The following is a 12,772-nucleotide window of genomic DNA, read 5'->3' on the forward strand; positions in this document are numbered from 1 at the left end:
GCATATCACGGAGAAAGAACCACGTTTGTATCATGAGGGATCGGGAAGTACAGAATCCTATTCCATCAACCCAGGGCCATTCGTTTAAACTTTTTATTTGGTTCTCCTCCGAAAGTTGGCGCCATGACCTTAAAAATCTTGTATGATCCGGTATCGAATTCCGTTCCAACATACACAGCTGATGCCGTAGAACTCCGAACCTTCCCGTCCACCGCAAAAATCTTTTCAACACGTCCCCTCACACCTTCTTATGCGATCCGTTTATGCCTCAATGAGAGCACGGCGGATCTGGGTGCCACGCTGGCGGGAAGAGAGGCGGGTCTGCTTCTCGAGGGCGGCCTGGGGGCCCTTCTTGACCTCCTCATCGGCCTCGGTGAGGATGAGCTCGATGTGGCAGGGGTTGGTCATGTAAGGGTTGATCTAGGATAATCAGCACAAGTCACAACTATTAGAATGGCTGAGAATGGAACGTACACGACCGTGGGCACGGTAAGTGCGGCGGCGACCCTTGGGGGCCTGGTTGACCTGGATGCGCTTGACAACCAGGGCGTTGGTGTCGAGACCCTTGCCATCGGCGTTGGCCTCGGCGTTCTTGAGCAGATCAAGGATGTGCTCAGCGGACTTGACGGGCCAGCGGGCCTTGGAGACACCGAACTGCTTGCCTGGTGAAGAGTCAGCCCTTGTCCATCTAAAATGAAAATTCCTCCAGGTTGAAATTTTCCACAACATCGCCAATATCGAAAATCCAATAGACACGTCTCCTCTCCTGCTTCTTCCTCATCCTGTTCACGTCCATGGCTGTCGTATATTGGCGATGATATTTCCCATCCCACAATCTTCCATCCAATCATCGAAAATTTTCAAGGGTACTCACCCTGGGCAGTGCGACCGGTGGAGCCAGCGTAGCGGCGCATGGGAACGGCCATGGTCTTGGTGGTGACGTTCTCGAGGAAGGTAACGGCCTTGGACAGCTTCATGCCGTTGATGGCCTGGGCGGTCTCACGGGTGTTCTTGAAGCTGACACGGAGGTAAGAGCCCCGGGCGCGGGCGCTCTTGCCGTTTTCGATCTCCTGGGCGGCGTAACGGACCTGGATAGAGCATTGCTCGTTAGCAATGCTGATGGTTGAAATTGACGACAGCGAGGTCGACCCGGTGATCGGACATTGAATGTGATATTGAATGTGCCGTCACACGGGTGGCATGTCGTAAAGAATGGAATTCCGATTCATTTGTCGATAGAGGGGACAGGCAGCACTCACCATCTTGAAGGAGTTGGCGAGGGGGGTGTGATGGTCCTCGGTGATGAATTGTTGTCGCTTTTCGTCGTCGGCCGGCGGTCGCTTGAGCCACCAGGTTTGGTGCGGTTTTTTCGCTCTTGGCGCTCTGGCCCTAAGCGAGCCCTAACGCTAGCTTAATGCAGTTAGAATACTATGCCTGCTTAGTAACAGCTGAGTCATTCCTGCCTCAAGCCTTGCAGCCTTGTGGATCAGGTGTCACTCCAACTTTGAAATTGGCTCTAACTGCGCACGCAGTACGGAGTAGACGAAGTTAAAACCAATATAGTCCATTATTTCATCTATCTTCTATTTCTTCTGCTCAGGCACCTGTGTAATCAATTCACCCTTCTCAACAGCTGACCGCAAATTATCCAACACGAGAATCTCCATCTCCTTCTGCGTCTCATAGGTCATGGTACCAATATGAGGCAAGAGCATCACGCGCGGGTTACTCACAAGACCAGGCTCAATCTCGGGCTCACTTTCATATACATCTAGACCAGCAGAGCGCACCTTGCCAGACTCAAGCGCCGCAACAAGCGCCTTCTCATCAATCAGAGCTCCACGAGCCGTGTTAACAATGACAACACCATCCTTCATCTTGCCAAACTCAGCAGCACCGATAATATGGCGTGTTGAGGCATTCAGCGCGAGGTTCAAGCTGAGCACGTCTGCATTGGCGAGCAACTCGTCAAAGGAAACATATGTTGCGCCAGCTTCCAAGTCTGCTGGGAGCCGGGAGCGGTTGTGGTATTGAATCTTCATTCCGAATGCCTTAGCGCGGATAGCCATTTCCTACATGGAAAGTATGGTCAGCAAGCTTGGCAGACAATGGGATTTGTGTTTGCACTTACCCGTCCGATACCTCCCATACCCAGAATACCGAGAATCTTGCCCTTGGGATCATGGCCGAGTGTGGCGCGCTCTTGCTTTCCATTTGTGGTGATTGGCCCTTGCCACTTGCCTGAATAGCGGTCGCGTGGTCAGCTACTAGATCCGATATAGTCTATCCCTCTGCTTGACTTACCTTCCCGAAGAGTCATTATAGGCACATGAGCCTGGCGCAGCGCACCGATCATCAAGAAGATGCCTACATCGGCAGTGGCATCATTGACGGCAACAGGTGTGCTAGACACAGCAATGTTCCTCTCTGAGCAAGCAGCGATATCAATATTATCGTATCCGGCACCATTGTGACAAATATACTTCAGCGACTTGGGCAGAACGGCGACCATCTCCGCATTGAAGGGACCGGTGTACTAGAACTGGTTAATGAGGACATTCATCAGGATTGAGATAAATATCTACCTTTGTAGAGGTATTCGATCTGTAGAGAGCGACTACATCATCATACTGGCCCGCCTTGCAGTTCGCGACGAACTCCTCTCGTGTTCCGCTGGGAAATTCCTGTTCTATATTAGAATCCGATCGCAACATATGCTGTGGCTGAAGTCTTACCTTTAATGTCAAGTTCGAGGAGAGGCTCTCCCATTCTTTGCGCGCATGTGAGATTTCTCCAATGAGGAGAGCTGATTGCGACATGGTGAATCTGATTTGGAGACTGTGCGGGGATGTTAGATGCGGATGTGCGCCATAATGTCGCGAGTACTGGTACTTACCTTGGATGTTATGTGTACCGTACAGTGAAGAGTGTAAGATTAGAATAAGAAAAGAAAAGGAATTGCGCGAGAAACAGAAGAATTACTCGCCCCCGCTATCGCACCCCCATGTATGTCATTGCCCCACAGTCTAGATGTACACTTTTGTAGAGAGTAGAAGAAGATGATATAGATCTAGACATACGAGTAGAAACACTCTGGATGCAGATGATATAGATGTTTTATCCCTAATTCAATTCATGCTATACTATTAACTACTAACTAAGGACTAAGTGAATGCGCTCACAACTTATGAAACCCCCCACGTCGGGAAATGAAGATACTGACTGCAACTTGAAGTCAATAGCCGACGGACACCACGGAGTTGCTCCGTAGGCCACTCCCCACCCGTGAGGGAAAACAATGGCCGATTCTCCAAATGCCGTCAGCGGGGTCGGGTTTCGCTTTACTTCTTTTCCAGGTTTACTTATACTCCTAACTCTGCAACTACTGTCATTGCCTCTGCCACTACCAATCCGCAATAATGACAGAAACGTCGACCACCGCGCTCGTCCTCCACGGCGCAAAGGACCTCCGCGTCGTAAGTCCATCCACCCCATAAATTCCCAACCAGCCCACTAAAGGTACCAGGAACAACGCACAGTCTCGGCCCCAGCAGCCAACGAAGTCCAAGTCGCAATCCGCGCAACAGGCCTCTGCGGCTCAGACCTACACTACTACAGCCACGGCCGCAACGGCGACTTCGTCGTCCGCGAACCAATGTGTCTAGGCCACGAATCATCCGGCACAGTAACAGCAATTGGAAGCAGCGTGCACACCCTAAAAGCCGGCGACAGAGTCGCCCTGGAAGTAGGCCTCCCGTGCCGAAAATGCGCACTATGCAAACAAGGCCGGTACAACATCTGCAAAGAAATGCGCTTCCGCAGTAGCGCAAAGACATACCCCCACCTCGACGGAACACTCATGGACCGCACGAACCATCCAGCAGACATGTGCCACGTCCTCCCTGACTGTGTCAGTGACGCGGCAGGCGCCCTCGTCGAACCACTCGCCGTCTGCCTGCACGCTGTCCGTCGCTCACACCCGCCCACAAAAGAAGAAGTAGAGCTCAACGCCGCAGCGGGCGAAGAAACCGCTGCGCTAGTCTTCGGCGCAGGCGCAATCGGTCTCTTGATTGCAGGCGCACTGGCCGCAAGTGAGAACTTCACTTCTATCCTCGTCGCGGATATCGACGAGCGTCGTCTCGATATCGCCAAGAGTATGGGGCTAGGACTTAAGACAGCGCTTATTCCTCGTGGTGATCCTTCGAACCCGCCTCCGGCGAAGGATGCCCCCCATGCAGAGCAGACAGCCTATGCCCTTTCGACTGCGCAATCTGTCGCTGCGGCTCTCACTAGCGTTGCATCCTCTGGTTCTGGTTCTGGATTGAGTATGCCCGGTTTCAGCCGTGTCTATGACTGCACTGGTGTGCCAGCCTGTGTTCAAGCGGGGATCTATGCCTCTGCGCCTGGTAGTGTGTTGGTCCAGATTGGAATGGGAAACCCGGTGCAGACTGTTCCTGTTGGTGCGGCTGCGTTGCGGGAGGTTGATATTATTGGTGTGTTCCGGTATGATGGGGCTGCATATCCTGCGGCTATTTCCTTACTTGCTAGTGGGAAGATGAGGAGTGTTGAGGAGAAGGTTGTTACGCATCGCGTGAAGCTTGAGGAGGGGGCTAGGGCTTTCCAGCTTGCTGGAGCTGGTGTTGATGAGGAGGGGAGGCCGGTTGTTAAGGTTATTATTGAGAATCGGGGGCGGGATGTTTCGTTGTAGGGTGGTTTTGGGGATGGTTTTATGATACCCTTGGCGAGCATTGATGTGGTGTTGAAAAGTGGATGTATTGTAGATCGGTGAAAGGTACATAAATTGAGTCTATGAAACAATATATTGCATTTCCCCATACATTTACACACATACAAAGTTTTAACAATCACTTTCCAACACCATCAAATAATCACCCCATAAATACACGTACTGATATACAAAATACATCATTTCAACCCTCCAGCCAGCAACAAACTCTGCCCAGTCATATAACCCGTCTTAACCAACATGGTCACAACGTTCGCCGTCTCCTCAGGCGTCCCCAACCTCCCAATAGGAATACCAGCCGCAACCTCAGGAATAGCAGCAGCGTTAGGAATCATGCCCGTATCACCAATCATAGCGGGCGCAACATCATTAACACTAATATTGAACTCGGCGAGACGGGTAGAGAGGTTCTTCATCATTCCTGTTAGGCCGCCTTTTGAGGCTGCGTAGTCTGTGCCATGACAGTTAGCACTCAATCTATCAAGTGTATGGTATAGAATGCGAAAGAAAAGGAAACATACGACACCCATTGATACCACCCCCCTGCGCAGCAATAGAAGACATAAACACAATCCGACCCCAGCGCTGACTCTTCATCCGGTCAACAACACCCTTGACCAGAATGAATGATGCGCGCAGGTTAACTTGGAGCGTATAGTCGAATTCCTCGAGTGTGCAATCCCAAACGTTAGGGATGCGCTTGCCATATCCAGCATTTGAGACGAGGATGTCAGGTCTGTGGCCGTGTTGTGTGTCGATTTCTTGGAACATGCGTTCGATGTCGTCCGAGGAGCCGACGTCTACTTTGTGGATTGAGATTTTGAGGGTGTTCGATTTGGTTTGGAGGGTTTTTACTAGGGTTTCCATTGCCGTTAGGTTTGTTGCGTATGTTAGGGCTAGGTTTATGCCTTGTTCGGCGAGTTGATGGGCGCATGCTGCTCCGATTCTGTAGTTGTTAGCTTCCTTCGTGTTCGTGGTTTTTTTGGGGGTGGTGGTGGTGATGTTGGGGTAGATGGGTAAAGACTTAAAGACTTACCCACCCGAAGCGCCGGTGATGAGGGCGAGACGGTCTTGAAGCTCGTTGAAAGACATGATGCGATGCGATGCGACAATACAAATGATGAATAGCAACGGCAAGAAGTGAGGAAATAGAAGAACAAAACCCCCAAGAAGTCCTCGGCTTACGGGGCGATCTCCGACCCCCACAGCCCCGCATCATTAGCCGTCGGAGTAGAACCGTCGGATTAACAACATATTGACGATGTTAGAACAGAAGATTGCTGCTCATATCACCCATCCAAGCAGAAGACTGCCATGCCTGCGATCGATCCTGACCCTGATACATATCAGACCCATTCTGGAACGCATCGAGACCCAACATCCCGCCGGATATCTGGTCTCCGGATACATAATCGCCCACGGCTTCCAGGTCAAGCCAGGAGAAATCGTTTGCGGGACTGAATTGCATGTAGCCTGGGTCTGCTATTGGGTTTTGTAGGGCTTGCATGGAGAAATCGCTGTTTTGGGTCCCTGGGGGATTGGGGTGGGAGGTGGGTGTTTTTGGTTTCCAGAGGAGTTCGAGGAGGCGGGCGTAGCGGGCGCCGATGTCGTCTGTGCCGGCGCTGGCTTGTTTTAGGACTTCTGTTGTTCGCGCGACGAGGCCCTGGACTTTTGCTTCTTCTGATGGGAGCATCATTCCGAATGATCGGGCCTGGTTTGTTAGACTATTCGAGAAGTTCGCGGGGTTGGTAGTTGGCTTACCTTGTATAGGAAGACAGCAGAGTAAATTCCATAAAGATAGAATCGGAGAGGCATGAAATGGAGATGCTTCTCTGGATCTACCGAGTCCACAAGGATCGTCAAGTATGATTTAGCCGCATCGACGGATTCATATATGAATCTTGAATCCTGCATCGAGGCCACATTCTTGAATGTAGATCGTAATTGCTCCCGCTGGCCCTGTCCATTGGTCTTCGGCTGGACAAGGGATTGAGAGATGGCAGCTTGGAAAGCAAATGCCGTTGTGTATAATCGCAGATACTCATATGATAACTGCAGAGTCGCTCGCATGGGTGGTGAGCCTATAATAACGTCAGCAGCAGACCCAAACTGCATGGAAGTAGACTTACAATCCAAAGACCCCCAAAGCGACTTCCACCGCAAAATAGCAAGCCGGAAATCATCCACATATTTCACATAATCCCCCATCAACATCATCTGGTTACTCGCCCGCATACCAGAATACAAAACCTCATGAACATTTCCATAAAGCTGCGTCAGATCCAACATAGCCTGCCAAATCTTCGAATAATCCTCATCACCCTCCTGAACAGGCTGCAACGAAGGAAAATCCTGACTCACAAGACCAGTCATGGGCCCAGGACCGCGTGACCAAAATGCACGTCCAATACGCACAGAGATCAACCGATCAGAAACATAACAGCTAGCCCAGGCCAGCCGCCGACGCGCTTCACTTTCCTGATCCCCATATGGATCACCGCGGAAGGACGTGCGGTCCATACCGATGAAGTACCCCGAGCGCAAGGCTAGCCCGACATGCATCCATGCAGCGCGATCTTCCTCGCCTCGTCCAACCCGCTCAATCTTCGGTCGTAGTCCCTGTGGCTCCCATTCTGCCAGCAGTAATAGAGCCTCCACAGCTTCAACATCACACTCGGCACCAGCGGCAATACCCGAGATCAACTCATGCATATATTTCGAACAATACTCATGAATCTCAGGTTGATCAACGAGATCCTTTGACGCAATCGTCAAAACAGCAGTCAGAAGATGCTTCTCATTCCCCGCGAAATCATCAAGCGCATTGCGCACGAAATACTTCCGCGGCACGAGGGGGAGGTACGGATGAAAGTTATCCGCATAGCGCGAAATCAGCTGCCACACCGTCTCCGGATCTAGAGAGCGCGATTGAACAAGCCTGTACGCCCTAATTCCTGTATTTGGCGTTGTGAATTCGGGCACTACGCCACCGCGCAGGCCATTATATGTCGGAAAACTAGTGGACTCGGATTGGACACGGTCCTGGCGCGGTTCAGCTGTTCCCGTCTGCGTCGCGATTCCAGTTAGACATTGCCATGCGTCGGATGGGTTGCGCGGAACGGAGTTTATAGATGCGTCGTCTTCCTCTACGGCGACAGAGGCTGGGGCTGGAGGGTTAGGAGGTAAGAAGACGACAGGGCCGGGATATGACGATGGAGGTTGGTGTGATTGTGCCGGACGATTCTCTGACGTGGCCGGACTTGAAGCGTCGGACCCTTTGCTTGGTGAGGGATTCACATTTGAATTTGAATTTGGATTGGCTGGTGTGAAGTTTTTGATCTTGTTTTTGCGGATTCGACGGCCCCCACGGTTTGAGCCGCCGAGGATGCATTCGCGGTTTTCGCGGACGCAGCGTTGGCACGGGGGTCTACCTGGATTGCCGTTGCTATCTCTGTCTCGGTATTAGTGAGCTGTCGATCTGGATTCTGGATCTGAAATCCGGTGGTTCTTACAGGTCACATCGGGACTTGCGTTGTCGGCAGTGGAGGCAGGCTCGTGAGACTCTTTTGGCGATGTCGCGCCTTGAGGCTTCTGTTGGGGATTCGTCGTCCATGTTAAGGCATTTCAGTGTAGCTGTAGCTGTATCTGCAGCTGTGAAGCTGTGAAATGAAGTTGAAATGCGATGCGAAAAAGTACCCCCGCAGATGGAGATTGTGGGGAAACGGAACTGTACATCTACGCTTCCGTCTTTGCCTACATCTACCACAACTACAGAGTATCATATATTTTTCCAAGACGAGTAGAGACATGAGCTTTTCCACGCGCAAACTCCTCCCTCCATATACAATTGTGAATATCGCTATGAGGGGGAAAAGGACAATTGCCGACGGCTATTGCGCCGGCTATAGGAATTGCCACATCGGAAGAACCCCGCGTCATTGGGGTCAGTCATTTAACTTATGTTGTCTTGGTCTTTTCTTCTTCTCTGCTTCTTCAATTGATTCGTTTATACCCAAAATGACAGACGTTCTATCCCTCTTTTCCCTCAACGGGACAACCGCCCTTGTCACCGGTGGCACACGAGGCATTGGCCAAGCCATGGCCCTCGCCTTGGCCGAGGCCGGCGCCGACGTTATCCTGGTTCAGGTACGGAACCTGACCGGAGTGAATGGATATATATGCGGAATACATATACTCACAAACTATAGCGCGACAACACCAACACATCCACCAAAGATCAAATCACCAAGCTCGGCCGTCAAGCCTGGATCCACGTCGCAGAACTAGGAGATCGGCAAGCCGTCAAAAACATCATCCCCGCCGTGACCAGCCAAGGCCTCAAGCCCGAGATTCTAGTGAACTGCGCCGGGATTCAACGGCGACACGCGAGCGAACAGTTCCCAGACTCGGACTGGGACGAGGTAAGCCCCGCCCAATCTATTCACGACACCCCCCTGCCCCTGTCAATATATAATGTCCAATATCTCAACGCAATGTCTCATTTGTGGAGAAATAGGTTCTAGAAGTAAATCTCTCCTCGGTATTCGCGCTCTGCCGGGAATTCGGCGCATACCTGCTTGCCCGTGATGCCTCTGAGTTCCCTTCTGGCCGTCGGGGTTCTATCATCAACGTCGCGTCGCTACTCACCTTCCAGGGTGGAATCACAGTGCCAGCCTATGCGGCGTCCAAGGGGGGTATTGGACAGTTAACTAAGGCGTTGTCTAATGAGTGGATCGCCAAGGGTATTAATGTGAACGCTATTGCCCCTGGATATATCGCGACCGATATGAACACTGCTCTGATCAACGATGCCAACCGCAATGCGGGAATCATGGCGCGTATCCCTGCTGGCCGATGGGGGAATCCCGAGGACTTTAAGGGGGCCGTGGTGTACTTGGCCAGTCGGGCTAGTAGCTATGTGTCGGGGGATATTCTCACTGTGGACGGTGGCTGGATGGGGCGGTGAATACTCTGTACAAAGCACCCGTCATTTGCAGATTTATACTATTATCCACTATGATCCGCTAGACCACTTTCATGTCGATTGACTCCGATCTGAAACCGCTAAGCAAAGTCTCCGACCACTTAGGGAAAGTATCGACATCAGGAAATCTCTTGCGCGTAATTTATAATGTCTCTCGTCTGGTTCGGAGCGACTCTCGGCGTGACGCCGAGCCCTGCCAGGTAGTTCAACAGCAAATTACAGTTGACACGTGGAGAGTCCCTGGCAGATCTCGAAACACTGGCGTATTTGACTGTGCAGGGAGTTCGTCCGATAGGGTTAGAATTAACGCCTTGGACACCATCAGCCCATCTTCCAAGGAGTACATGAACTGACAGGCCCCTGCTAGGGTCAGAGCTTCTGTTTCGTTCTGCATCTTCATTCTTCATCTGCGTTCCTCGCATAGACCTTCGTTTGGCTTCTTTGTCTGGTTACATTGTCTTTCTTTGGACCTGTTTGGATTGATTGTTCGATCGACTTGACTATCTACTGATCTACTGATCTCTTTTTCCTACTCTCAACGTGCATCCCTTGCCTTCACATTCCAGTCAGTCTCCCCTCTCAACTTGATTCTTGGTGACGCTAACCTCGAATACCGCAGATCCTTTGTTGATTACAATCCTTATTGTTCTTTGTTGCGACAATGCTCCTATTATAGAGCGTCTTTGTTCCATTCACCTACATCAAAGCTATCTCTATTTCATCTGGTCTCTTTTCTGATCGATTCCTCAACAAGCGCTCATTCCAGCCTAAATCGAAATCGCTGCTGTTGACCGGCAACATACATCGTCTGCGACATCTGCACATCTGCACATCTGCACATCTCCACACCTGATATAACTGATACACCTGATACACTTGACTCATCTACAATTTCCCACTGGGCTCTTCAATGGCTGCATCCCTTCCGCACATTGCGGCTCGAGGCCACGGATCCAATACAACATACATATATGAGTACTCCAGAGGACTGGGCGGCGTAGATGTTCCCCGTGATGTGATCATCACGCGAATCATCTACGTCTCTCTCGCCACCCTCGCTGTCGCCTTATTCTGTGGCCGAATCGCCCAGATCAGCCATGCCTACCTTCGTCAAATCACGGCCTCTGGCACAACGAAACGGGAACAGACCTTCTGGGCACAGGAGAGCTCATCATGGTGGCCCAACCTCAAGAAACACTTCTTATACGCCCCATTAGGAAAGAAACGACACAACCGAGAGATGCAGCTCTCTTCTGCTCTCAATGTCGGCACTCTTCCATCCCGGTTGCAGACCATCTTGGTCATGCTCTACTTCGTCAGCCAGGTCGTCTACTGCGTCTACCTCGACTACAGTGTCAACGAAAAGAAAGCTCTGGTAGCTGAGCTCCGCGGCCGCTCCGGGACGCTGGCCGTCCTCAACATGGTCCCTCTCTTCCTCCTCGCAGGCCGAAACAACCCATTAATCTCAATCCTGCACATCAGCTTCGACACATACAACCTGCTTCACCGCTGGCTAGGTCGCATCGTCGTCGTCGAATCAGTCGTGCACACAGCGGCATGGGCCGTCAACGCCTGCGACGAGCAAGACTTCAACCACATGCTGACCCGTCTCCGCGACACCCCCTTCTTCGCCTGGGGTTTAGTCGGTACAGTCGCCATGATCTTCCTCTGTCTGCACTCGCCCTCGCCCATCCGCCACGCCTTCTACGAGACCTTCCTCCACCTCCACCAGTTAGCAGCAGTCCTCGCCTTCCTAGGCGTCTACCTCCACCTCCAACTAGACAGCCTCCCACAACGCAGCTGGTCACAGGTGATAGCAGCAATCTGGCTACTGGAACGAAGCGCCCGCCTCTTCCGCCTAATCCACCTAAACGTCTCAACATCAGGCACAACCTCGATGACGGTCACGGCCCTACCAGGCGAAGCCTGCCGAGTAACCTTCCATCTCCCAAAACGCATCTCAATCGAACCAGGCTGCCACGTCTTCGCCTACATCCCAGCCGTAAGCTGGTGGATGTCCCACCCATTCTCAATCGCCTGGTCCGAAACAACAGACAGCCCCTACGCCTTCGCGTCACCACACACGCCCTCCCTCTCCCGCAGCCTCTCCCTAACAAGAAACAACCCCAAAACCTCAATTTCAAACCCAATCCCCCTAACTCCCTCCTCCCTCGAAAAACAATCCCCCACCTTCCCCCTACCCCCAAATCCATCATGCTCAAAAACCCAAATCACACTCATAATCTCCGCGCGCGCAGGAATGACCCGCCGCCTCTACAACCTCGCCAACCAAGCCCCCCAGAAATCCCTCTCCCTCCCAGGCTTCATCGAAGGTCCATACGGAAGCCACCCCTCCAACCCGGCAAGCTACGGCACAACAGTCCTCTTCAGCGCAGGGGCCGGAATAACCCACCACCTCCTGTACACGCGGTCCCTTCTCCAGGCCGCCGCAGAAGGGACATGCGCCACGAAGAAGATCTACCTTATCTGGTCTGTCAGATCGACGGATCATCTATCCTGGGTTTCGTCGTTCATGGATCAGATCCTGCGTCTCCCCGGGCGGCGGGATATACTGGTTGTCAAGCTCTTCGTCTCGAAGCCTCGTCGGGCCGCGGATATTGTTAGTCCGTCTGCCACGGTGCTTATGCATGGTGGCCGGTGTCGACCTGAGGTGGTTCTTGATGAGGTTTTGCCCGGGAGGACGGGGGCCGCGCTTGTTAGTGTTTGTGGGCCGGGGGCTTTTGCTGATGAGGTTAGGTCTGCGGCCAGGGGGTGGATTGGGCGGGGGGCTGTTGTTGATTTTGTGGAGGAGGCTTTTACTTGGTGATTTGTCTTTTTGTTTTCGAACTTTCGGTTTTGTGTTCTGTGGTTGGCTTGAAGATGTCGAGGTGACTACCTTTTTTTTGGGCTTTTTGCGTGCATTTCTTTTATCATCTATGGATGATGTTAGCGTGGACTTTAATGTGTATATTGTTCATTTCTGGTTTCCTTTCGGTATTATACTTGACATTGTGATGTATCATTTTACCCTATCATTCTAC

At 51.9% G+C, this 12,772-nt stretch overlaps 6 protein-coding genes across 6 annotated transcripts; 3 read left to right on the top strand and 3 right to left on the bottom strand.

Annotated features, from left to right (window-relative positions):
• Window positions 1-261: 261 nt before the first annotated feature.
• On the bottom strand, window positions 262-2,819 carry N7508_009730 (60S ribosomal uL22 domain-containing protein; the record flags this gene model as incomplete). The annotated part of the gene is made up of 9 exons (XM_058467793.1): window positions 262-420; window positions 475-662; window positions 875-1,088; window positions 1,260-1,400; window positions 1,605-2,072; window positions 2,132-2,241; window positions 2,305-2,536; window positions 2,586-2,684; window positions 2,736-2,819. 9 exons carry the CDS (start codon window positions 2,817-2,819, stop codon window positions 262-264), a joined length of 1,695 nt encoding a protein of 564 aa, XP_058315639.1.
• Window positions 2,820-3,419: 600 nt separating this feature from the next.
• N7508_009731 (NAD(P)-dependent alcohol dehydrogenase) lies at window positions 3,420-4,708 on the top strand (the record flags this gene model as incomplete). Its single annotated transcript, XM_058467794.1, has 2 exons — window positions 3,420-3,476; window positions 3,527-4,708. The coding sequence occupies 2 exons, from the start codon at window positions 3,420-3,422 to the stop codon at window positions 4,706-4,708; spliced, it is 1,239 nt and encodes a 412-aa protein (XP_058315640.1).
• A 218-nt stretch (window positions 4,709-4,926) lies between these two features.
• N7508_009732 (SDR family NAD(P)-dependent oxidoreductase) lies at window positions 4,927-5,839 on the bottom strand (the record flags this gene model as incomplete). The annotated part of the gene is made up of 3 exons (XM_058467795.1): window positions 4,927-5,198; window positions 5,269-5,693; window positions 5,784-5,839. 3 exons carry the CDS (start codon window positions 5,837-5,839, stop codon window positions 4,927-4,929), a joined length of 753 nt encoding a protein of 250 aa, XP_058315641.1.
• Window positions 5,840-6,011: 172 nt separating this feature from the next.
• Window positions 6,012-8,360, bottom strand: N7508_009733 (uncharacterized protein; the record flags this gene model as incomplete). The annotated part of the gene is made up of 4 exons (XM_058467796.1): window positions 6,012-6,458; window positions 6,509-6,828; window positions 6,877-8,198; window positions 8,260-8,360. 4 exons carry the CDS (start codon window positions 8,358-8,360, stop codon window positions 6,012-6,014), a joined length of 2,190 nt encoding a protein of 729 aa, XP_058315642.1.
• A 404-nt stretch (window positions 8,361-8,764) lies between these two features.
• Window positions 8,765-9,713, top strand: N7508_009734 (putative 2-deoxy-D-gluconate 3-dehydrogenase; the record flags this gene model as incomplete). The annotated part of the gene is made up of 3 exons (XM_058467797.1): window positions 8,765-8,893; window positions 8,956-9,168; window positions 9,264-9,713. The coding sequence occupies 3 exons, from the start codon at window positions 8,765-8,767 to the stop codon at window positions 9,711-9,713; spliced, it is 792 nt and encodes a 263-aa protein (XP_058315643.1).
• Window positions 9,714-10,641: 928 nt separating this feature from the next.
• N7508_009735 (ferric reductase family protein) lies at window positions 10,642-12,558 on the top strand (the record flags this gene model as incomplete). The annotated part of the gene is made up of 1 exon (XM_058467798.1): window positions 10,642-12,558. The coding sequence occupies one exon, from the start codon at window positions 10,642-10,644 to the stop codon at window positions 12,556-12,558; it is 1,917 nt and encodes a 638-aa protein (XP_058315644.1).
• Between the last annotated feature and the right edge of the window lie 214 nt (window positions 12,559-12,772).

This window comes from Penicillium antarcticum, assembly GCF_028974205.1.
Source record: "Penicillium antarcticum strain IBT 31339 chromosome Unknown utg000009l_segment0_segment0, whole genome shotgun sequence".
NCBI lineage: Eukaryota > Fungi > Ascomycota > Eurotiomycetes > Eurotiales > Aspergillaceae > Penicillium > Penicillium antarcticum.